A 25,745-nucleotide genomic window follows, 5' to 3' on the forward strand; every position below is an offset into this window, starting at 1 on the left:
GGGGGGGGGGGGGGGGGGGTACGGAGACAAACCGTTAAAGACAACATTCGGACCTGTAGTGGGCCCGGAGTTTTACGGGGGGCCGGGGGGGTATGTACGATGAAACCCGAATCCTTGCTCTGGGGAAGATGGGTCATCGCTGGAGCAGAAGAAAAACCAAAGTGTAATAACAGAGCAGATGGAGGGGGATATTAAACATGTAAGGAAACATAACATAACCTCACGTAAATGTAGACAGTTAGAAATGTATGAATGCAAATTATATTTTTATGAAGTGCATTTGAATTTTGTTTTTTTAAATATACCTTTTATTGTAAGGCTAGCGTCGTAGCTCTTGGGATGAACTGCCTGCAGGTTTTATTCAATTCATTCATTCATAAAAGTTTTGTTTATAAAGCACCAAATCACAACATACGTCATTTTAAGGCACTTAACGTAGTAAAGTTCTTGTTAACATTACGACATTATAGAGAGAAACCCAACAATTCCAACATGAGTGACAGCCGGACGGAAAAACTCTTTTTTAACAGGAAGAAAACCGACGATGAAATGAGGGGAGAGCGGACAGAGAAAAGAACAGCATAGAAAGACAAGATATAGGTGGATATCGGCCGGCGCCATCTTTGCTAGTTTGGTTAGCAGTTTTGGAGCAGGAAGTGACCATATTTGGACGAGCTGGGGGAGGAGCCAGAGGTGGATCTGACCGATCTGATTGGAAACCTGACGATACTACGTCCCGCCCACTGATAGCTGTAACCTAACTGCACCACAGGCCTGTCAATCAAACAGACAAATGTGATGAAGACTTTGAAGCAAAGGCCAACAAAGGTCAATAATTAAGTTCACGCTCAACCAAATCGCAACTAATTACGAACATAACAATCCAAAAGAAAGCAACGTCTGGAAAACAACAAAGCAAAATTGGGACAAATCTGGAGGACACATGTCCTCGTCTCCGGCAGCAGCGCTGTGAACACGGTTCTGTGTAACTGTGGATGGAGATCAATGAATGTGAAGCAAAGACGCACTGCTCAAACCTCGGTTCGTCTTTTCCATTTATATCTTGATTAATCTTATCATTTCTAATATAAAACAGTGTTTCTTCCTGATACAGTACGGCTCTTTTGTTCCTGATTGTTGACAGATGTGTTTTCCTGTCACCATAGCGAACAGATGGGGCTCCCTTCCCTGCCAAATCATCAAGAAGTGATCTTTTATCTCTTCTGGAACGTCACCTCGGATTCCATTTAGTCTTTTTTTATTTAGGACTCCTTCTATTTGCCAGACTACCTGTTATCTCGTCGTCTAATCTGAATCCCTCTATTGTATTCACGTCGAAACACTGCCCGGGCAGGAGTTCAAACCCTTCATCCCGATGACTTACGGGCGTATTTGGAAGAACACTTCGCCATCATTTTCCTAATCTTTCGTTGAGATTTGTCTTTTCGCCCCACAGCGGCTTGGCCCTCACGTCACATGTCGAAATGCAGACGGTGTCCCGGGGCATCTTTGTCTGCGCCTCCGCTACAAAATGTTGATGTGAGGTCCTGACACGGCCACTCCTCCTCCATCGCTTCCAAAAGGGCCTCCATTGTATCTCACACAATGGCCTTCTTTGGTGTGCTTCTCGGTCGCTTGCCTAAAAACCTTCAGGAAACCCCCCACCCCTCTCTGCAGATGAACATGGGACATTATTGAGCGTGTGCCAGCTCCCATGGAGGAGCTCAGAGGGGGAAAAGCACTTCATAATTGGATTGTTATTGAGTATTAAGACCCCTCAGGCCTTATTTTACATGAGATCTCCTGCAGCTTAGAGGATCTACAGAAGGTCGACCAAGCATACGTTTGAAAAGGATGGCGCCGCGTGTTCGCCGTCCTCGCCTCCGCTCTTCCATCCTGTTCAACCAACCCTTTTTTTTTTCTGCAGGAAACACAACCCAAAGAGTCCTAATTAAAGTCACATTGAAGCTCTGCATTGTGTCCAGCGCAACACTCGAGCTGACACAAATTTCCGTTTCCGTTTTCTACGCACTTCATCGTGAGCGGCAATGTGTCCGCAATATGTTATCGAGGAGAGCTCCACAAATGTTAAACCTCGGCGCATCCTGCAAAGACCGCTATAAGATCCGCGAGGGAAACTTGTTGCACTTCTATATTGGAAAGCTCAATCTGAGGGGAAGTGTGTGAAACAGAGAGCTGCAATATAACTGGCAGCAAATCAATGCCACGTCAATCATCGTGTCATTACTTCGACGTGTGTTTCAACCTTCAGAAGGATTCTGGCTGAGGTGGAACAGGTCCGCACCCAATTCAATAACAGTTTAAAGTCTTTCAACGAGATAAGTAGGGCTTTTTCCAGGTTACTTTCCCACTTAAGGATAAAAATGTATCAGTTGTGCTTTGATACCTTTTGACAGCAAGTCATCACATCCAAATTTAGTTTTGAAACCTCCATTGAATACACCGGACTAGAATTTAAAGCAGTACTCTGCTTGATCAAATGTTTTATTATATAACTGGACTATAATGCCTTGTCAAACAGACCTGCTGTTCATGCAACTTGATTGGCTGTTGGATTGATTCAGAGTGACCGAGTTGGCATCACGTGAAGGCGTATCCTATAAACCCGGCAGACTGTATATAAAAGTGTTCGTAGCTTCCAGGTCAGAAGAATGAGGCCATAAAGTGTAATACCACCGAGTGCCACTAGAGGTTGGCTCCAAAAAACCTCCGGCTCCATAGACTTCCATTCAACTTCTCTCATCAAATACGAAGTCAATAAATTTTTTCCACAAGTCATTACGGTGTCATTTGCTAAAGTCGCTCCTTCTTATTAGTTTTCTGGCATTCATTTGAAAAATAATCGTATATATTAGGCCTCAAAAAGCAGTATGTTTGGGGGCATGTCTGTTTGATTGACACGCCTGTGTGTGCAGTCAGGTTACAGGGAGAGGACCAAGTCAGATCCACCGCCCCCTCCTCCGCAGCTCGTCCAAAAAGCAAGATGGCGACGCCTGAAACTCCAAACTCGAGGCTTCGATGGCAGTTCAACCAGCGGGTGACATCACTGTTGGTTGCCGCTTCTTCAGCCCACCATGTTTTGCGTTGCCATGGCATGGAGGAGTAAAGTCTGACTTTTCCAATTTTGTCGAGACGAATCTGAAGTCATCAGATTCGATGACTGAGTCTGACTCCCATCATGTAACACACCTCGTCTTTCATGTTCTTGCCTGGTCATGTGGGCTTGATGAAGTGTTGCCGTGCCGGCTGCGTATCTGGGAATGTGGTTGTGGATTGTGCGATGGAAGCTCCCCTCGGTTGGCGAAGAGGACCTCAGAGGAGCTGGAGTAAGAAGGGCTTACATTAACCCGATTACGCATTGAAACACGAGCGATACGGCTCAGTAGCGCAGTTTCTGGCTCCGCGGTGGCGTGTAACGCGCGGACAAAGGCTTCGCGTCCCGTGTACCGAGAGAACACGACGGTATATGGATGAGCGTGTGATGGCGGTAAACAGGAGGCCCGGCCGATTGGCGAGGCGGGATCAAGTTGAGTCCTGATTTAGCCACAGGAGGGTCTTTGTGTCGGCCGTGAGGCGCCCCGACCGAGGCAGCACAGGTCATGTGAATTGTCAGTGTTCATCACCACAGCTAACATGGACATCATTGTTCCGTCACTACAACATGTCAACATTTCGTGACAGAGTTCATGATTGGACACGCCATCGGCGCTCATCAAACCTACGGCTTTTTTCCCCCTCGTTCTCGGTAATGACCTTCATTATCTGGATGTAAAAAAAAACGGAGATCCTCTTTAAATAGACTCGGGGAGTTGATTTTCTTTGTCAAATGAGGACCACATGCATGGACGCACCACACCCAGCCTTCAGCTTATTTCTGCGCCTCCGCCTTCAGGGTTGCATGACTTGGAGCCAAAGTTGGGAGATTTTCTTTTTTCGAATCCCCCAGCCAAGAAGCAGGCGGCCGTGCCCTTATTACCATGACCCCGAGACTGCTCCTTGTGCTTTCTGGGCCGGAGATCAAACGGAGCACGGCGACCTTTAGCCCAGAGCCGAACACAGCTCATGAGAGCTCTGTTATCCAGAAATCAGACGATTCTGAGTCACTGGTCATCATCTCCCAAACACGAGGTGGGCAAGGCCGGTTCTGCTATCCCACAAAATTTACTGGGTCACTGTGGATTAATTTTACGAGGCTCATAATGCTTTAAAGCACAAGACATTTCATGACAATGTTTCCGTGTAAAGACAAATTACTTTATTGCAATTGGCATGACTTTCACAAATAAAAATAAAAAATCCTCCTGATAATTCAAGAACAGGCAAAATAATGTAGTTATGAACCATGACTGATGTACAACACCAAAACAACACTATAAAGTTCTGTAAGAGTTTCCTTGTGTGTCTTTTAAAGCTTTACAGTTCCCACTATGTGCCTCACAGAGATCTCGAAGTCATTTTCAAAACTTAAAACATTCATGTTTTGTTTTTTTACTGAAGATGGCACGGCTGACGGTGCGGTGCACGTTTTCTGTAACTGATCACAAATGTTAAATTTCCATCAAGGTGAAGAACACATACTCAAGAATCACAATAAATGTAGTGGTTATGTAAATGTTATCAAAACAAAATGACAAAAGCTGCATACTTTTATACAGAAATTTAACAAGATGCACGGAAACAAATGTTGTATGATATTGACAAATGAAATCATGTAAATATATATATATATAAAAAAAAATCTTAATCTTAGAAACTTGTGTACATTGTATTTTGGAGTTCATATTATATTCAAAACATCCCTCAAAACAACATCAATGGTAAAAGAGACAGGAAGCATCATGAGGCCGGAATAATAATCAAAGCAGATTCATGATCAAAGTGCTCGGTGATAGGATGGAATAGATGGGCAAAATGAAACAATGGCTAATAGTTGAGTTTCTTTCTTCGAAGCAGAGCTGCTCTAGAAGCAGAAATAATCTCGTTGGTTGAGTTAAAGGCCGAGAAGCAGAGCCGAGTAACGCTTCGATCAACTTACAGTCTTGATTCTTCCACTTGAATCTAAGATTAGAAAGCCTGATGATGGTGGTTAAATGTAGCCGTGCTTTGTTAGCAGTTGTAAAAGGGATCCAAAAATCAGCACTGCGAAGTTCACCGGCGCCTCTGTGCCAAATTGGTAACGCTAAAGACTTGGTGACGTAATGAATACCAGCTAGACGGTCACAGCTGGCGTCAAACTAACTCTTGGTCACTAATGGGTCACATAGTTTAAGAATTTGTATTATTGACTCTTGAACCATCTAAATCTATGCTTGTTTTTTTGAGCTGTCACTATGGCAGCAGCCTGACTCCGCCTACCTACACGAAGCGATACGAACGTTTGTCTCAGTGCTACCAAATATCGAGAAATTGAAGCCGGAGACTGCAAAGGGTTATTTTCCGACATGATTAAAAGCCGCTCGAATAGTTTCAAAATTAAACTGAGTTGTTACACCCGTTACACCCATGCGAGGGTCTGGTCATGAGGCTACTGCAGCAGAGGAGGGTTAAAAAAAAAAGTTGAGCTAGAATGTAATGATAGCTTCCTTTAATCTGGACTTTCTTGCACTGAAAGGGCGGCACTGTCCTTTTCAGCCAAAGCCAGACAAGTGGAACGTTCTGCCATCTTGGAGATGGTAGTCGCCAACATCTTTCCCAATCCATACATCTTTCAACAGACATTTACTGTATGTACAAGTTAAGACCTGTCTGAAGCAATCCTTCGAGGCATTTGGTAAAGTGTCTGCGTGATTGACGTGAGCCTATCTCGCAAACTTAAACGTGTATCTGTCTCCCTGCTTGTTGGCCAGCCTGCTGACTTTTTTTCTCGATGAACCCTTAACTCAACCTCTGAGATTATTCCTCGTCCGTTCTATTGACATGTCGTACAGTCGCATGATCCCAAGTACGTGTTTTGAGACGTTGCGTGTGTTTGGTACACTGTGAGGTCAGGTGTTTGAAATGCATGCATTGGTACTGGAAGGCTGGTGTAGGTTCATCCGTTGTCCTGCTGACTCCAATATGGCTGCTGCTATAGGCTGTCGAAATACTGCGAATCTTCTTGCTATTTTTCGGTGGCGTGCTAGCAGGCCTACTGTGAGCTCATCTGTGGCGCAAACTAACCGTGGCTCACTCGTCGACAAAGTTTACCCGGTATGTGAGCTGGTGACCGTTGTCCCAGGCGTACAAGAGCTTCTCCTTGGGGTTGTAGTCAATCTGGGTGGTGAAGGAGTACTCGTTGGTGAAGGGCAGGCGAGGGATGGCATCGGTGCCGGTGTGGGTGTCGTACGCGTAGTTCACCTCGCCTTCTTTCTGGTTGTACACGTCGACGGCGTACAAGACGCCGCAGATGATGAAGCAGTTCCCGTAAGAGTTCCTCTTGAGACCCGTCCTGTAGGTGCTTTCCTTTTTCAGGGACAGGTCCCCGGGGTCCAGCTTGCTGATGATGATCACCTCCTGCTGGTTGTAGTCGTAGTCCATAGAAGGGTAGATCACCCACAGGCCGCTTTCGTCCACCGCAAAGTCGATGTCCGAGTGGCCCCTCCACTTCCAGGGGGTGGTGTCCTCGTACACCACGTCGTGCAGCAGCGTCCAGGCCGCCACGTACCGCATCCTCAGATCGTACTTGATGATGTTCTTGGTGAAGGCCCGGTTGTAGTAGAAAGCTCCGTTGTAAACCACGTGGCCCGTGCCGATCCAGTTGTAAGGCAGTTTGAAAAGGTTGCTCCAGCGTCCTGCGATTAAAAAAGGAAAAGGAGAAGATTGTGTTAAATTCTGTTGCAACGAACACTGTTTCAGCTCTGATGCAATCTGCCTCCGTCAAGGCCAGTAACTGCCACTGTGGACGTATCTAGTATCCTCGGTGATGGCTCTGTTGTGATCCAAGAAACAAAACAGGCCGTATTTGGTCATCAAACTTCAGCGGGCACCTTCCCTTTGGATTTTCCGCCTCCAGTAACTGTAAAGATTATCAAGTGTTGGGACCACATTAACGGAACAAACGTGACCCGAACACTCAAAAATGTGTCCTGAAGATTGGACAATAATCTAACTGAAGTTCCTTTTCTATAAGCGTCATTTAAATCTGTTCAAACCCATCAGTAAGCAATTCCATTTCCACTCCCCACCTCAGCTATGTTCATGATTTTTAACATAAGATAACTGCATGTTTTAAGTGACAATCAAAAAAACTATTAATAGTTAATATACTATTAATGCAAGTCACGTTGCAAACAACCTCTGAAGTTGCAGCAAATTTAACCAAATTTAGCCATATTGTTGTTGTGGATGTAGCACAGTTGTTAGCGTCCCAAAAAGCGGACTTTTTTCTTGCAGCACTTCTTTAAAAACCCCGGAAAAAACATCAGTGATATTGAGGGCTTTTTCAGAATTAGGAGCCATGATATAATTGCACAATGAAATCTAGATTTGTTTCGACCTGATTTCACCCATAACATGAAAGAGTAATAAGACTTGTAAAGCCCTTGTCACTATAAATGCAACTTTGAAAGGATGATGTTCAAAGTCTCGGGCTGGGAAGGATTTGCTTGTGCTTCCTCGAGACTTGGCTCAAGAGTTGTCCCACAACAGAGCTCCGTGAGCTTGTCCTGAAGGGGCTGACATGTGGTAAATATAAATAAATAGGGCTCATAATGAAATCATTTTCAAACATCTGAAAGGATTCGTGTGTTTGGTCTACACCCGGCCATGCAATAAGCAGGATAATATACGGCAAAGGCAAAGTTAAGTTAACCCTTCAGGATGTTTCGGAGCGAAAGAGATACATGATACTTTGCTTAGCATGAGTTGGACACATGGAGTTATTCATGCCTAGCTGATATTACAGAGCCCATGTTAAGCTGTTTTTACAAAGCCAGACTGTATACACGCCGGCTTCATGTGACAGTCCCGCGGTTTGTTTAGGAGTTCCCTCCCTGAACCAACACACTCTGCGCTTATAGGTGTCATTTTCTAATCACATCCTATCTGCTATCCTAACCTTCCAACCTCAGGAAGTCCGACTTAGATAATGATGATAACCGAAGGCCGGTGAAAAACAATATTCAGTAGAGCCCCCGCATCTCCCCCACCCCCCACCCTCACCACCCCACGCAGACACCAGCCCCATCCCCCCAAAAAAAGGCCCAGGCCCACACTCTTAATCCCTCTCCGCTGTGCCCAGTTCAAAGAAACAAGGCCAGAGCACATGTCAGGGAGAACAGCAGGCATCACCGCCACTCACCAAGATACCTAGTCATCCGCACACAGCTGTGAGCTCACCGCCCGGCGGGACGCCTTCACATGTAAGTGCATTTAGAGAGCCCGTTGTCCAAACACATCTAGATCAACAAGCCGAGTGCCTTTCGAGGGGGAGATCATCTTAACTCTCCTTAGCGGAGTGTAATCCAATTCCTCAGTTGATTTGGATGTGCAAGGAGGAGTGGATTTTCCCACCGTGAAACGCGCCAGAGCACTCGCATTCCTCAGATCTCATCAGTGCCATCCGAACTCATCGGATAAATCAGCGCGAATCAATGTCACTGGTGTTATTAGAGAAAAATACAGATGCGCATTGAAAGAAGGGTGATGAGAGCGTTCGAACCGGCACGCTGGGAAGATGATGGCCTTTTAAGTTGGATGGATGTAAAGATGTGTGACGGTGTAAACAAACATGAAACAAGCTTTACGCGTTTCGAAATGTTCGCACTGACTCCTCAAACCGTCATTAAGGCGTACGTGGAGTCCAGAGCGTGTGTTCACCTGGCAGGAAGCCTGGTGTTCAGGACGGGGTAACGCGATCGGACGGCAAATGTTACACAGCTCAGTCGAGGCCTGAGGAGTGTTGTTCTAAGTGGATTAGATGCGGTTACACAATGCTTTGCTTTTTGTTATATTAATGTGCTCGAGTGTTTGAGTTTGTGCAGGGCTACGAGTGCCAACGCGGTTTTAAGGGCCAGCAAAGCGGAGTCGGGTCTGTACGGTTCAAAACTACAGGAGGCCGCTTACAGTTAAGGTAGGAGGAGTTAAAATGATACAACCAGTCCTCCCGACCCAGCGATCTGATTGGTCAACTGTACATTTGGAACAAATCACCATGACATCACACCCTGCTCATCACTAGAAATATCACTCCGCCTTCTCAATGGGAATATATCATTGGAATTGAATTTCATATAATATGTAATTTAAATGACCCATTTGGTGAAGTCGGGTCTCTTTTGGTCCTTTTTGGTCGCTCCGAGCACCCGTACCGTAACACCACGGATAGTCACGCGGCGGGTAGCTGGACCGGTTTGGTTTGAACCAAAATCTTAAAAACACACGAGTCCATCGATATCTTTTTTTCATCATATATCTTAGTTACAACCAGACTGAGCCAGCTGAGCAGTTTTATGTTTCTATTTGCTGTATTTATTCAGTTTAAGAAACCATCTCTAGAAAGCAATAAAACAGACCTGATCGCCAATAATCACATTTTGGGTTAAAAATAAGTAATTTTATGCAAATAACATTGCGTAAGTTACTTAAAAGAAGTCCATGTCCACTTGTGTCTAATCATGGACTTAATTTTTCCAAGTCATAGTCCTGCCTGTTCCATCTAACCACCCTCGAACTTCTTTCCTATGCAGACTTTATCACTCTTTATCACTCTTTACCCTGCGTCACATGACCTTCTCTTTTGACCCGGGTGGTCACGGTACACCTTCTGCTTATCTTTCTGACGCCCAACATGTATAATACATCTGTCAAGTGTCACTTTCTGATGAGATCAGGCAGTGAACTCTGACATTGGACTAAAAAATCAAAACCTACGCCTTATCTAGGATCTACTGGCTCGACCTTTAACCCCGTCGCCTCGAGCATAAATCCAGCTTAAGTCGAGGGCAAACCAGTTGACCCCTCACCTTGCTTGAAGTTGTCCAGGTTGCGGAACTCCACGAGGTTGTTGCCGTAGTAGTAGTTAGTGACGTAGATCTTGGAGTCCTTCGCCAGGGGATCCTTCATCCAGGCTCCCTCGTTTCGCCCGTAACTGTGCTGCTTCTCCGGCTGCTCAATGGACGCCAAGGTCCCTTCGCAGTTCAGGATCTTCCCTGGAAAGTAGAAAGCAACAACGTTCAACATGCATGCCTGGGAAAGAATGACTCGCATTAACACGGGGGGGCTTAACTCGATTTCACACCCGTACATGTCTTGGCAGGGTGAACCGACATGCTTTCCTTGCTGCCAAATTGGCCGTCGTCACTGCAGTCAAAGCCTGCAACGAAAAAATTCTGAGCGAGGGGGTTTTTCAGTACTCGCCTGCTCGGTGGAGAGACGGCCGGCTGTTGTTGTTGGAGTTGTCCAGCAGAAGCACAATCGTGGGAGCCGGTCTTTCGGATGCAATCGTACTTTGGGTGGTGATAGTAGTGGGTGTGGCCTTCGTGGTGGTCGTGGTGCTGCCGGTTGTGGTGGTGGTGGTGGCGGTGGCGGCGGTGGTTGTGATGGTTGTCGTCGTGGGAGCAGCAGGGGTCGCTGCAGGTTCGGCCACGGTTTCCAGGACCATTTCGGCTCCTCCGTCCTCAGACTGGTTCTCGGTGACGTGATGGACTGTGTACGTTTTGGCTGGGTGGTCTGGCGGAGGAGGAAGAGGAGAGGAAGATAAAGCAAAGTAGAAATCATTTTCATAAAAAAAAATGTAGCAGCGGGCCAAACGAGGTCAGACTGTCCTGAGGCCGAGAGTAATACGTTAGCTTTTTATAGCTGTAAACAAGCAGCTTCTTGTTCTCATTAGCGATGGTTACTTAAGGGCGGCACGAGGCAACAGTGAGTCGGGACATTGTTTCGAAGCTGCCTTTGGTCTTGTCTGTTTTAACCTTTCGTTGACTTCACACTACAGACGGCAGACAGACATTTTACAGTCTGCAGCTCCTTGATAGACATTTTTAGAGTCTGCCCTGTTCCAGAAGTTCACATCAAAGATGGCATATGTAGCACCAACATCCATCTTCTCTTGGCTTCTTTCACCAAACTCCTTCCTAACACAGCCTGTTGAAATCATTAACTGTATTTAAAAGTGGAAGTAACTTCCAGTTCTGAAAAATGGTTTCCGATGCAGAAGTGTCTTCAGCTGCAATACCAGCGAGTGCCACTAGAGGTCGGCTCCAAAAAGCCTCCGGCTCCATAGACTCCCATTCAACTTCTCTCATCAAATCCAAAGTGAATAAAATGTGTCCATCAGTTATCTCGGTGTTGTTAGCTAAAGTCACTCCTTCTTATTAGTTTTCTGGAGGTCCATCTGAAAATAATCCCTCATTCATTAGAAAAGAAGATTCAAGAAAACCTGTTTTTGGGGGCGTGTCTGTTTGATTGACAGGCCTGTGGTGCAGTCAGGTTACAGCTATTGGTGGGCGGGACATAGTATCGTCAGGTTTCCAATCAGATCAGTCAGATCCACCGCCGGCTCCTCCCCCAGCTCGTCCAAATATGGTCACTTCCTGCCTTAAACCGCTCCGAACTAGCAAAGATGCCACCGGACAGAATCAGAACTCGAGGCTTCATAACGGACGTTCACAAACCAACGATGACGTCGATGCTGGTTGCACGTTTTCCTTTAAATTTGGTTGTACAGTGTTTTGTACCACTAAATTTGTCTGATGCGCTTTCGAGCCCTCCGATTGCCTAAATCCTGTTTTAGAGGTTTTGGATTAAATTCGATGAATACTTATTTTATTAGTCTTAAAAAAATAAATAAAAGGACTTTGATTTCTTTCTTTCTTGGATTCAGCTTTCTGTCATCAGCGTAACATATCCTGCTGCTCATACGGTGATGGTCTGCGCTGCCAGACAGATGTTGACGGATTACGCTGTAAAACAAGCATCTCCCCGAACACGCACAGTCTGAACACGTGGACTCGCTAGCAGAAACAAAAGCTCAGAGAAGTTTAGCATTTTTAAGAAGTTTTAAACTGCGCCTGGAGCGAAATGTACCTCAAAACTCCTCAAAACCAAAATGAGAGAAACAAATCAGCTACAACCACATCTGTCCGGTCGAGTGGAGGTTACGTGAAAGAGGCTGGCGGGTAATTGTTAATGGACGGGACATCCATCTGTGTTTAGTAAAAGCATGTGGGATGCACATTGTACTACTATTGTTACTTTACAACTTTATACATCAAAGACCCCTTAAAGATATATTTCAACTCGGCAATGAAGATATTCAAAAATAAGAATAATATATTCTGGAGATTTTGTAAGAACTCAAGCAAAGATCTGCACTGGCAACAAAATGCTTGGAGACAAATTTATAGTTTCATCATGAAATATACATTTTAACTCTTAACTCTTTGCAGACAGCCGCGTGCAGCTCACATTTTGAGGCAGCCAGTTTGGTGTTTCGCTGTGCATGTGCCAGAAAAGAAAAACATCATGTAAGTCATCCTTATTTTTTATTTTTTGTCAAGCACTTGCACACCTGTTTTTCTTTAAATTTCCGTGTTCTTCAGCCAAACGTGATAAACAAAGCAACTCTTTCTCATGCTTTCGTGTGACTGCAGTGTTTCCCCTACCATTATCTTCGGCCAACGGGACCTGCCGCCACCCAATATACTCATAGAACTGTAGTTATGTGCAGTAACTACTTTTTTCTTTTACTGTCCACCCGTTTCATTTTCAGCTCAGTGCGAGAGTCACTCCTGCATTTTTCTGTCGACCTCAAGCTGCTGAAAACCAGAGCAGATTATCAGCTTTTTTTTTTTTAAACGCACCCCCACCTGTATCTACTGAAAGTAGTAATAACGCTAATGTCAGCAGTTTGTGTCAATCCCCAAGCTAGATGCATGCTAGCTTCTTGCAGGCTGTGCGATTACTGGTTTAAGTTTTGCAGGGTGGTGAAACGAGTTTTTTAAACCTGTCAGCTGTGTCTAACACCGGCAGGTCCCAGTAGAAATGTGTGTCACTGTAACTAAATCCGATGAGAGGCATTAAAAGGTGCATCCCCCCCCCCCCCCCCCCCCCCCCACCCGGGTGAATAGAGCTCCCTGCGTCCTCCTCTTCGCTCGCAGATTATGGAAATGAAGCCCCGAACAGTTTTTGGTGATTCGACAAAAGGGGTGAGCTGGTCTCTCTCAGGATTCACATACGTGGCAGAACACGCGGGGTGACAGCGTCATGTGCGTGTGCCCTGTGCAAACGCAGCATACCTATTCACTCAACTAGACTTAAAGAGGATTGGAAGGAGTCAGGAAATGTTTTCTCTGCGTCGGTGAGGGTCCCCACACGTTTATTGTGTGTGGGGGTGAAGCCGAGGCGTGACATGGACGTGGCAGCGCCCCATCGAGATGGCATTCCAGCATTCGAGCTCCTCCTTATTTTTTGCCAATAAAACCGATTTTGGATTTCCTGTTCGGCGAACGCGTCGACGAGGCCAAGCTTTGCTGAAGACAACAGCGGGGGTAAATCTCGTATCGTGGGGGGCATCTTGTGCGCTGCACAGCATTAATTGCCTCGTGCTTAAGTGGAAAGTTAGCTAAAGTCACTCCTTCTCATTAGTTTGCTGGCGTTCCATCTGAAAATAATCCCTCATTCATTAGAAAATAAGCTTCAAAAAGATGTGTTTTTTGATTGACAGGCCAGCGGTGAAGTCAGGTTACAGCTATCGGTGGGCGGGGCGTAGTATCGTCAGGTTTCCAATCAGATGGAGTCAGATCCACCGCTGGCTCCTCCCCCAGCTCGTCCAAATATGGTCGGTGATCTGACTGCAGCACCGACGAAGACGAGCTTTGCTAAAAACAACAGTGAGGTAAATCTGGTATTGTGGGGGGATCTTGTGTGCCGCGCAGCATTAATTGCCTCGCGCATACGTGCAAAGTTTGCAACACAATCACGGCCTTTATCTCACACTTGTGCAAAAACAACATTCCCAGGAAAACGCTTTATACCTCGTCTCCATTGGAAACTAAATCCGGCTCATGGAAAAAAAATAAAAAAAATTAAAAAAAAGGGACTCCGTGGCTGCGGGCCGATCCGGATCCAGCAAAGTGTCATGTGTGGTCAGATTAAATTGGTGAAGAAACTAATTTGGATCATTTTCAACACCCACGGTGGATCACGCACAGATGATCGCACACAGAGTGGGAGTGCAAGCTCAGCTAAAGTGCGAGCACACTGTTTGCTTTAGCTCATGGAGGGTGGCATTCTGTGAACACACCACAGCGCTGGGAGACTATACAGAGTGTTCAAGCCAAGCTGACAAAAAAAAACACCCCTCACCTCTGTGCTCGTCCTCGTCGGTTTTGGAGGCCTTGTAGTACGTGATGCCCCGTACCACGCCGGCCTGGTGGTGGCCGGCCGCCTTGGCTTTGGCCGTCGGGTCGGCCTTGACGGGCTTCCCGGGTTTGATGACCTCTTTCTTGGGCTTGACGACCTTTTCTTTGGGCGTCTTGGGAGGTGGTTTGGCTCCCGGGGTCTTTTTGTTGGGGGTTTTTACAGCCTCCTTTGTTTTCTCGCCGTTGGTTTCCTGCGAAGACATTCAGGTTACGTAAACACACTCGGTGGGTTTTCATGTGTCGACCGCGCTGACGACGGCGCGTGATTATTTTGTGTAGCTTTGAAGTCGAAGCAAAATTATGAATTTGAATTAAAGACGTGTCTAAGTGTCTTCTCAGACGGTCTGCGATTTGTATTTATGTCTCGACAACAGAAACGTGCGATTCGGACTTCGTCACCTGTGCTTTGCTCTCCGAGGAGTCTTTCTGCAGCAGCTGCAGACTCAGGCTGGAGATCTCCTTCTTGATGCTCATCATGATGTTGGAGTAGTTCTCGTACCTCTTGAACTGGTTGGTGAGGCTCACCATGCTGTCCCGCACGAACTCGTTGTCCCGCGTGAGGTTCGTCTTGATCGTCTGCGAGACAAAACATCGTAGCTTTGACGTAAACCCTCGTCACCCCCGACGTCTCCTTCCAACCCTTTTAAATACGCTTTTTTTTTTTTACCTCTTCCAGGGTGTTCATCTGAGACACCACCTTGTTGATGTAGGAGTGGACTTTCATCAGGTCCATGCTGTAGAGGGTTCCCTCGAGGAGGTCCACCATGGATTGGAGCTGCTCGTTCGTGCCGTAAAAGGGAACGAGAACGAGTATTATTCACCGTCTCCTGAACACAAACCTGACAGCTTTACGTGCCTCCTGTCAAACCAGGGTAATACCTTAACTGCCCTCCCAAAACATTTCACTCTGATTGCCTCTATTGATGGAGCGTCCACATCAATAGACCCATTAGCCGTAAAGGTTCGTTCTGAGGTTCACTCGTCGAAGCCTTCGGAGATTTATTGGGTTCACCGAAAGCTTAAAGTGGAGGCGGATCAAACATCTGGTCTTTTTGGTTCATATGTAACATAGCGTGCTTCTGCTGCTTGTGAAAAAGAAACGTGTGCTTTAAGGTCTATGCTCAAGTGTGCTGACGTGTTCACAGAACATGTTAAAGAGAAATTGGAAGAACGATGAAGACTGGAAGGGTTTTGCTGATTGATTTTCTTTAGTTCAATTCAACCCAGATTTATTCATTTGTGTTCAGTTCTTCAGTTGTTTTTTTTTTCTACATCAGCTGTAACTTCTACAACCAATTATCTGAAGCCCCCAGAATCATTTCAAAAATGTAGAGTACAGTAAATATTCACGTATCAGACTTTGAGCTCCTCCCCCTCACCTTCAGCAGCTCGGGCGCCTGTTTCTTCAGCTTCTCCATCTTCCACTCGTTCTCGCAGGGGTTGAGAGACGACGGCGGCGCCGTGCACGAGCACTTGCAGTCGGATCCGGAGCTGACCGTCTCCACCGTGTAGAAGTCCTCCACGCGCACGCTGCCGCTGCGCAGCCGCAGGCAGGCGTCTTTACTCAGCGGCCGCATGATGCACTTACAGCGGCAGTCGGAGCCTTCGGACGTCATCCGAACGGGCTCGGTCTCCCCGAAGATCTGAAAGACAAGAAACGGGAATTTTCCCTATTTCTTAAATCAACAAAACAACACTTTTGTGGAAATGTCTCTTTATTGTTTCAGTCCAAACTTATAAAGTGTGTCCGTTTTCTCGAAGGTACATGTTGAGCTAAAGCTGGTCTTTCCTTCCTTCCTTTCCAGTCATTTATTCCATTAGTCAAAAGCCTGCCGGGCATCCATTGACAATAAATCCCTATTTTTATTTTTTCATTGAAGGGAAACAAAAGCAAAAGGGAAGGAAAGCCATGTGAAAAAATGAGCACATGCTTCCCCTCTTTTTTGTTGGCCGGTGTGACTCAGAGGAAAGCCTCAGAGACAATCATAACTCATTCGACTGCATCACCGGCTGGCCGGCGGCCGCCAACGTGCGGTGACAAGGGGCTTCGCTTGGCCGCGGTTTACTTAATAAACAGGATGAAATGCGAGGCGGCCCGAGCGCGGACTCTTTACGCTCTTTCTTTGTGAGACAAGTGCAAGCTGACATCGGTCTGACACGAGATATTCAGCTGCACAGATTTACTGCAACGTCCGATGAAATGTTCAGGCCGTGATGATGAGCTGGCAGACGCACTTCTGCTGAGAACTCCCCGCTTGGTCCTAAAAGCGCAGCACGCCTTATTGCGCAATAAATTTAAATATTTACTAATATAAATCAAGATGTCTTTTCAAATGTCTGTTTTATAGCTGTTCGTTGATCTGAACTGAAGGTTCGTTTGAGTGTTAGTTAGTTAAAGATAAAGTAGAAACTGTGGCGGTTAAATTTGCACAAATAATGCAACGTCAAGATTTGGTTTAAACTCTTAAGAACATCTCAAACCTGCAGCGCGGAATCTTTGTCTCCATCTTCTGGTAGCAACAGCAATTATAAAAGCACTGTTAGCGCCTGACGCTACTATTTTGACTCTAAAACGGTGGATAAATTGAGGATTAACGGTCATTAAATGAAATTAAAAGTGTCCTCAACCCTTTGAAATGACTCATTTCCACCGTCAAGACTTTGATCCATTCGGTCTGATCACATTTGGAAAGCACCGCTGATTTATTTTTATCCATATTCAAGTTAGCATCGGGCTAAAACTAGCTGGAAGACATCTTTGACTTGACTGTAACGGATTTATTTGTAAAAGTCCGACATTACTGAGTTTGAGATTCTGGCTTTAATCCTCTTTAGCTCTTCATAAGTAAACCTGTTGTTGAGTTGCACAACCCAAAGATGGCCGTGAAGGTTTTCGTCCCTCCATCCTTTTGTTGGACACTTATCTCGAAAACTAATACAGTAAGTGGATTTTTTTTTTGGGAAACTAAAATGGCCAGTTGTTTGCAAAAAAAAATTAAAGTTTAATAAGTGGATTAACACAAACTCTTCCAGATGACGGACCATCTCCGTTTGAGATATATCCTATGTGCTTCCCTACTGGCCACTCTTAAACAAGGCACAATAAAAACTTTAGCATCCACCTATTTGGAAACCTCATTCTTCTGGTTTTTTTCCCCCTCTGCCATTCATCTTCAAATCTTCATTAATTATACATTTCTAAAATTCCCATTTGAACCCCGTCTCTATTTCTGGCTCTTGATTCCAGCTCGGCGCTCCAGGAGTCCTGGCGGTTGGATGGCGTGCTGGAGGAAGTTCGGGCCGCCATCTGTCCCCCCGGTGACATTTAGGGACCGGCACACATGTTATCACTTCGCCGAGAGTCTTCATTAACGAGCCGCGGTGCCGTCCTCGTGTGACTCGGAGCTCGGACTCGAACTTTACTGGTCCCAACAAACCGGTGACCTTTTGTACGGAAAAAGCTTTTCTTCTTTTGAAGTCTTCACCAAGTTTAAACTGTCATATCTGACATCTTAAGACGTGATGTGTTCAGGGCACCACGCGGGTCCTCCCCCCCGCTCTGTCTGTTAGCCTGGAAGCAAAGATCAGTCTTCTTCACAAGGACAGAAGCTCTTGAACCAGTAATGGAGACGATGAGCCCATAATGGGGGTCGTGTTCACAAAGTTAACGAGAAGAGACGATATGAACGCCGCCGCCCTCTCGCGGTGTTCACTTCGGATCTTGTAATAAAAAGCTGAGTTGTGACGTGTTTGCCGAAATTCATTTGGAAAAATCTTGATGTTACCAACGACCTCGTCTTTGTCTTTTTTTTTTTATTACGTCACCTGCCAGGTAGCTCGCTAAATTGTGTCATTGCGACGTCGTCCATTTCGCTGTTGCCTAGCAACAGTATTCTCACGACTTAAGCCACGTGAACACCAAGCGGGCGAGACTTCCTGTGTCGTTACCACCAGCTCACGAGCTCCATCTGAAGATTCGGGTCCAATCGTCATTGCTGTCATTTAATCGGACTTCATGTCCTCCAATTAAAGGGGTCCGTTTTTATACGAGTTCTCCCCAAAACTGTAAAAAAAAACAAAAAAACAGTTGTGATGTGACTTCTTTGCCTGAGAAAGTGACAGTGATGATGTCATACTGATGTCTTTAGTCGTGTCCCAGCTCGACCTCGGCGTTGGCAAAATTATACTTGACCCGGAGAGTCAAAACGATGAGGCCGTTTATCAGCCTTTGGAGGCTCTTTAAAAAAAAAAAAAAAAAAAGCGCGATTGCATTGTGGGAAATTGATCCACGCCGAGGGACGACAGGCGTCGGGATGTCGGGCCCCCCCTCCCCTCCTCCTCCCTTTTTAAATACGTTGAGCGGAGCTTCAATAAAAGGCTCATAATAAGGGAAATGACAGAAATTAAGAGTGTGAAGCAGCGTTGATTTGGTCACGGTGTGTTGTTTAATGGGTTTCCATGGTTACGAGTTGAACAGCTTTTGGAGGTCTTTTGTCAGAGAGCTGAGGGAAGGTAAGGAGGCAGCCGTGGTGGTGGAGGTGGAGGTGGAGGTGGTGGTGGTGGAGGTGGTGGTCGGGGCTCATTAGTGGAGGAATGCAGGCTTAGTGATGGGGAAGGTGAGGAGGGTGTGTGTGTGTGTGTGTGTGTGTGTGTGTGTGTGTGCGCCTCCCCCCCCCCCCCCCGCCTCCCTCTCCTTCCATTACAGTGGACGTACTGGGGAAGGGGGTCCGACACGGGGTCAGGACTCCTGTGTGCGGAGCCGGGCCGACCCCGACCCATGTCAAGCGAAAAAGGCAGCAGGTTGACAAATGCTACAGCCACATGAAAACAGAGTGGATTAGCAGATTAAACCTCTTTAACGGAGGGGGGGGGGGGTCATTGTTTCGTCCACCGATCGCTGCGTGGCAACGTCAGCTTTTAAATTGAAAGAAAGTCGAGAGAAAATTCCAGCCAGATTTACTTCGCTACTTGACGTCTGGTCGAGGAAGAACTAAAGCCCTTGACTCGCCGGCTTTTCCGGAAAAAAAAAAAGAAAAGAAATCTGCCAGTCAAGAGCGGCCGCCTCCCTTTATCGCCTCCTCCCTTATCGCCTCCTCTCCCTCCTCCTCCTCCCTCCCTGTCAAATCACATGTGCCGGTGTGCCTAACTGACCGTCCGGCATCCCATGCCAAGCTGACCCTGCCAGCATGAGAACGGGCAACACAATTAAGAGTGCTAATAATTACCGAGCGGCCTCGAGTATTTAACGCATGCTTTGAGCTTCTTTGGAGTCTCCGGGCTCCGACCTCTCAAGTGCGAGTCAAGTTTTGGGGTCAAAGAGAGAAAAAAAAAAAAAAAAAAAAAGAAAACACAGGAAAAAGAGCCTCCATTAGATCAGCCGCCGCCGGCCTCCGTGCTGCTAACGCGGCCTGACAGCGGTGAAGCCAAACCTCCCCGATTGCCGCGGAGTTTTTAAGGCCTGTTTGTCTGTTTGTATCTGCAGTCCATGTAAACAAAGATCCCCCCCCGCTTCTCCCCGCTTTCCCCCCGCTTCCCTTTTTTTGTTTTTTTTTTGTTAGTGCAACACAAACAGCTGCAAGCAAATTATCTTAGTTTTCAATTTATTTTTCCCACCAAAAAAAAAAAAAAAAAAAAAAAAGGGGGGGGGGCACCCTGAATACCGACTCTAATCAGCCCTTTAAGCCCCCCTAAAAAAAAAAAACTAAAAAGGGACGGACTATCCCTTTTAAAAATCCACATCATCTACCTGTCAAGGGCACTCAAGCCCAGAAGTGGGGCCCACATTCCAGCCACAAAGGCTCCGATTTTTAATCTAATTAGCGGCTGCTTATGATAAACAGTCCGCCACTGTAAAGATTAACCTGCTGCAAAGGAGGAATTTAAACAAAACCTACCAAAAAAAAAAAAATGTCAATTTTCTTTTTTTTTTTAAGGCTCCGAGTCCAGAGACGAACCACCGAGGTCGTCCCTGGACAGAACCCGTGGTGGCGTCGGCACGGGGACGCTAATTAGCTGCACACAAAGTGCACCGAGCACTCGCTGCTTTCGGGGGTCCACGTCGACATTCCTGCCGGCTCCGTTTTACACGTCTGGAAAAACAAAAAACGAGGCAAAAAAGACGGACACTGATCGGACTTTAGTTTTCATCCCGAATGACTTAAATTCTGTGTACTTTCAAAATCCTCTGAAAGCACACGGACGCAAAATTAAGCTGCCTGGAACGTTTCGCTAATAAACTCCACACTAATAATAATAATAATAATAATAATAATAACAGGAATCTGTACGTAAGCCCAAAGAGACACTTCCCTAATTATTAGTGTGTTTTCCTGCTGAGGAATGACGGACGCCGCCAACATCTTTCTCCCAGATGACTTTTCACACAACAGATGTTTATCGGAGCTGAAAAAAGAGAAAGAAGATTTGTACGCGCTCCATCATGAAACCATTTATCCAACAAAACACTTGAATTAATAGATATTTTTAAGCCAGACAAAAAAAAAAAGAGCCAAATGGAGATTACAGTTAATTCGATTAAATGGCCGTTTATCATCGGGTGAACTCATCGTTTAGAAAACGACACCATAAGCAGGTTTTTTTTTTTCCTTTCACCGCAGCGTGATTAAATCGACGCCGCAGAGTTCGACGGAGCGACGAAGCCAATTTTTGCATGTCGGACAAATTCCCCCTTTAAACAATCAGCCTCGTAAATCTGTTGCACTTCGTTTAGTTATTAGTTGTTAACCCATGTGAGCAGATTTCCATGTAATTCTTTTCCACCGCGTGTCCTCAGGTGGCCTCCGTAGTTCGGTGTCGGTTTGGAAGTTTTCCAAGTTTAGTCTCTTGATCAACTTCAGCACGTATTTGTGAACATTTGTGAAACATCAGATTTGTGGGAAATCTTCAACACGCCTGCTTCACAGCTCAAAGTGTTCCTGAGCCCCTGCGGTGATTTCCACTGAGTCCGAACTCTGGAAGTCGTCAACGGAGACCCTTGAAATGCGAGACCGAAGGTCAGGAGACACCAGGTGGGTTTTTTTCTTGGACGTTGGCGGAAGTTGTGCAACCGTGAATTCGTCCCCCAGAGTCAGACTGTCAACACCGAGTTCCACCGGGAACCCTCCGAGGCGTCTGAGAGTCGTTTGCGTTGTTAGCTGGTTGCTAACTTGAGCTGTTTTATGAGCAGAATTGGCTGTTTGTTAACTTTGTTCACCGAGTTCTGCTGCGACCTTCCGCAAAAAAACATCCGCTGCAAACGACAAGTTTCTCCTGCAACCACACAATCGTCGCCCACCGCTGCTGCTTGATGGATTCGGCTCCGCTGCGACTTCTCTTCTGTTCCCTCAAAATGGACTTCAGGCTAAAGAGCCGCTGTGGAGGAGATCCGGTACCGAGTGCGAGGTTCGTCTTTCTAAAATGAACGCCTGCATTTACTGTTCCACATCCGTAGCAGGCAGAATACAGCAGCAGGGACGACCTCAGATCGGCCCAAGGTTGAGGTCAACGGGAAGACGGCGCCTCTCGGGGGACAGGGGGGGGAGTTTAACCGAGGTCACGCAGGGACGCAGAAACTTACAGACGGAGACCAGCTCGACCTTGAAAGTTTATCTGAGGTCGTCGCTCTCGAGGACAAAATGAATGTGCACGGAGAGGCGCTCGAAATTATGTGAAGACAGGAAGTGTGGGAAAAGAAAAAGGGACGCTTTTAAACATACCGTAAATAACTCCGTAATACAAACAACGGACTGTGTTCACGAGTCGACAGCGCTGCCGAGGACGCGTCTAACATAGTTCACGGAGACAAATTCAGATCGGTTTAAACTTTGCATCAAATCTGAGGCTGAGAGACGAGAAGGACGAGAAGGACGAGAAGGACGCCGGAATATAAAGAGCCGCGTCAGCAGATTGGCAGCGAAAGCCGAGCGCATCGTCACGCCTCGGTGAACGTGTCCTCGTGCGCGGTCGTAGTGTCAAACGTTGACCCCGACACGGAGGTCGGTGCCTCGGTGTGTGTGTGTGTGTGTGTGTGTGTGTGTGTGTGTGTGTGTGTGTGTGTGTGTGTGCTCGTTCTCATTTCCAACTGCCTTTTTTGTTTTGACCACAAACACGGAGGCTCGACCATCTGCAGACTGATGATGTTGACTCTTCATCAAGACCCACGTGACACCCCATCCTCCTCCCCCCCCCCCCCCCCCCCCCGCCCCCGCTCCCAATTAAACAAAGTCTTGTCGGCATAACACGTCATTGCAAGCACATGCGAAGGCGGCCGCCAGGCACCTTACGGCACCTGCAAAGGGTCCCCGTCCATCTTTTAATGACCGTCCCTTCCTCCCCCCCTCCCTTCCGCCGTCCCCCGTCTCCTGCCCCCTCGCTGACCTCGGCTTCTGATTTGTCCTCCCGAAGGGGGTTTGTTTACAACCAAAACAAAAAAAAGGAGGGTGCACGCGCTGGTTCCCACGCCACCCCCGCCACCCCGCCGGTGCCCTCCGTGCCCTCCTCCGAGCGGGGGCTTTTGTCCTCCCCCATTAACACCAGTGATGACGCCGCCGCTTTTGGCTGCAGCGACTGTGTCGGCGGAGCGTTTCCTGGTTTCCTGTCTGCCGCAGCCGCCAAGGTCGAGGGACGGGTGTTGTGACGAGAGACGTGACGGGACGATGTATGACCCTTAAAATGACGATGTCAGCTCGTTTAATCCGGCTTTTTTTTTTTTTTGGGGGGGGGGGGGGGGGGGGGCAATTTAAGTACACGTGTTTGACCTCTCAGACCTCCTAAGATTTATGCCCTTTTTTTTTTATGTTGGTTTAAGTCTGTGAAATTGTGTTGAGTATTGACTGTTTACAAATATCCACCTCTTATGAACATATGATGTGTACGCAAAGGTTTGATTCTTGAACCATATCAGTAGTCGACCCTTTAAAGAATGTTTTTACAGATAATTTACTTGTTTAAAAAAGGTAAAATAATCTGGTCATGTGACTTTTCACACTGGTCACGTGACACCGATCAATTTTAATCCAGACAATTTTTGTTTTTTTTCATTTAAAAGTTGCTCAGGGACCAAAACAACAACATGTTTTGTGTATTTGTGAGCTTCTTTTTTATTCTTTTGCGTATTTTTTGGAGTTGAGAGTAGAAACAAGAAATGGGCGGCGACACAGAGAGAGAAAAGCAAAGTGCCGCTATTTCCTGTTTTTATTGATAAATGACAATGCGAATGACTTGCATATAAAAATACGTAAAATAAATCAGCTTTGTCTTTATTGAATTACAATTCGTTGAGATATTCATAAATCATTGAAACGTGCTATAATCCCAATTTAGTAGCCTCGATAAAGTTGTCAAAAATAATTTCATTAAATATTGACTTTGTGTTTTGTAAAAAAAAAACTTACTCTTAACATCACTAGCGCTAAAATGCTAACTAGCTCTACAAATCCAGAGAACTGTAACTACAGACTTTCGTTATCTTCACTTTAAGTGAGTTGGATTTAATAATTGTGTCTTTAGTTATAGGCTATTTAAATATAAGATTTAAAATCAAATAAAACATTTTTGAGTTGAGAGGTTTTTTTATATACAATTTATTCCGCTAAACTTAGGCTAGTTAGCATTTAGCACCGGTAGTTTTTTTTCAGATGCAGCATTATTTGCGTGAGCAACAAAATGTACGCAAATGTTTTGCTTTAGCTGAAACTGTTTCACCAGTTAGCTCAACCAGCCTTGTATATTGTTGTTGTTTTTTGGGCTACTAAATTTATTACTGTTTATTTACTGTTGTTTCTTTATTACACGTCTATATAATCATAATATTTATACGATAAAGTAAAATAGATTCAGGTTGCGACACAAATTTCGACCAAATTCAAAAAGCCTTCTTACTTAGTTTCATCTTTGTGAGTCGTTTAAAAACATTTACACTACAAAACCAAAAGTATGTCGACACCTGATCCTTCCAGCCATATAGTCCATGTGCTGGTTGGACATTTCCAAATATATATATATGTATATATATATATATATATACTGTAATAAACATCCCAACTCTTCTGTTTTCAGGCTTATCATCATATTTGGACACAGTCGGGATTTGATGGGATGAGGTCAGAGCTTTGTGCAGGGAAGTCATGTTCTTCCACATATGGAGCCGGCTTTTGTGTGCAAGCATGTTAAAATGGGACAAACACAAACCAGGGATCAGTAGTGTCAGATCTTCTCTCACTGGAATTATTATTTTTTTTTTAATTTACTGCCTCAGCTGATGTTAAACGGAGAGCTTCTACTCCTCAGTGACCCTGATTCTATCCAGAACAGACAACACAGCACACTTGGCCTTACGTAGACGACCGTGGCCTCTGGTCTTCATGTAACGTGTACATGTGTTTTATCTCCTGCCTTTGTGTGTGTGTGTGTGTGTGTGTGTGTGTGTGTGTGTGTGTGTGTGTGTGGAGCTGGATGAGGCTGAGGGAGAGTGAGGGGTTACTGTAGTCCAGCAGCTGTACAAACAAGGGCAGCCAGATATTACCCGTTATAGTGCCATCTCTCTCCCACACTCCTCCGTTGGCACCGTCTCCTGTGCGCGCGCGCGCGCCGTTTGGAGGTGTAATTACGCACACGTATGGTTACTGGTGTGGTTGAATAAACCCACAAAAAGATACGTAACCCCCCCCCCCCCCCCCCCCCCCCCCCACACACACACACACACTCCCCCCTCCCGAAACCATCTGCCGGCGTTAAGATAAGAAAATTGAAAGGTCTGGCTTGTTGGGAAATTTTAGGAACCGGTCGCGTGCGTTTATTTGTCTGAAAGAGGCACCGTGACGCGGAACATGATGCAGGTGAGAGGAGGAAGGACAGCTGCAATTATATTATGTTCTGGTTTTGACCGACACCCAAAACACTTGATTTAAGAAAAATGCAAACATGCACGAAAGTCCTGCGGCATAAAGCGCGTGTTGGTTTGTTGTTTGTTTTTCTTACCTTACTCTGCGAGGACGCGTCCTTACACAGAACCAGCAGACAGGCCACCAAGTTGCTGTATCTCCACATTTTTCTCTCCTCTGAGTGCGTCCGGAAGTGAAAAGTTCAGAAAAAAATCCACAGCGGCGGCGGTCAAAACAGCTTTCAGTCCGGAGAAAAAAGGTGAAATAGGTGCGTCTATTTGAACTCCATTTCCCCTTCACACACGGGGGGAGGATCCGACAGTGTGAGTCCGGCCCGTCTGCGTCTGTGTGTGTGTGTGTGTGTGTGTGTGTGTGTGTGGGGATGCGGATGGATGTGTGCGCTGCTGTTGTCTGCACCGCCGCGCTGCGTCTGTCAGCCAGGGCGCACAGTGCGCATCATCCATCATCCATCTGTCCTCCTGCGGATGGGAGGAGTTTAAACACA

General features: G+C 46.1%; 1 protein-coding gene across 1 annotated transcript; it reads right to left on the reverse strand.

Annotated features, from left to right (window-relative positions):
• Positions 1-4,253: 4,253 nt before the first annotated feature.
• LOC138208388 (olfactomedin-like protein 2A) lies at positions 4,254-25,651 on the reverse strand. The gene is made up of 8 exons (XM_069166228.1): positions 25,338-25,651; positions 15,740-16,003; positions 15,028-15,135; positions 14,760-14,936; positions 14,305-14,551; positions 10,357-10,668; positions 9,963-10,148; positions 4,254-6,791 (listed from the first exon to the last, which is right to left on the reverse strand). Exons 1-8 carry the CDS (start codon positions 25,404-25,406, stop codon positions 6,187-6,189), a joined length of 1,968 nt encoding a protein of 655 aa, XP_069022329.1. The 5' UTR covers positions 25,407-25,651; the 3' UTR covers positions 4,254-6,186.
• Between the last annotated feature and the right edge of the window lie 94 nt (positions 25,652-25,745).

The sequence above is a fragment of the Embiotoca jacksoni genome, unplaced genomic scaffold (assembly GCF_022577435.1).
Source record: "Embiotoca jacksoni isolate LCO1_2020_lvr unplaced genomic scaffold, fEmbJac1.0.p SCAF_37, whole genome shotgun sequence".
Lineage (NCBI taxonomy): Eukaryota > Metazoa > Chordata > Actinopteri > Embiotocidae > Embiotoca > Embiotoca jacksoni.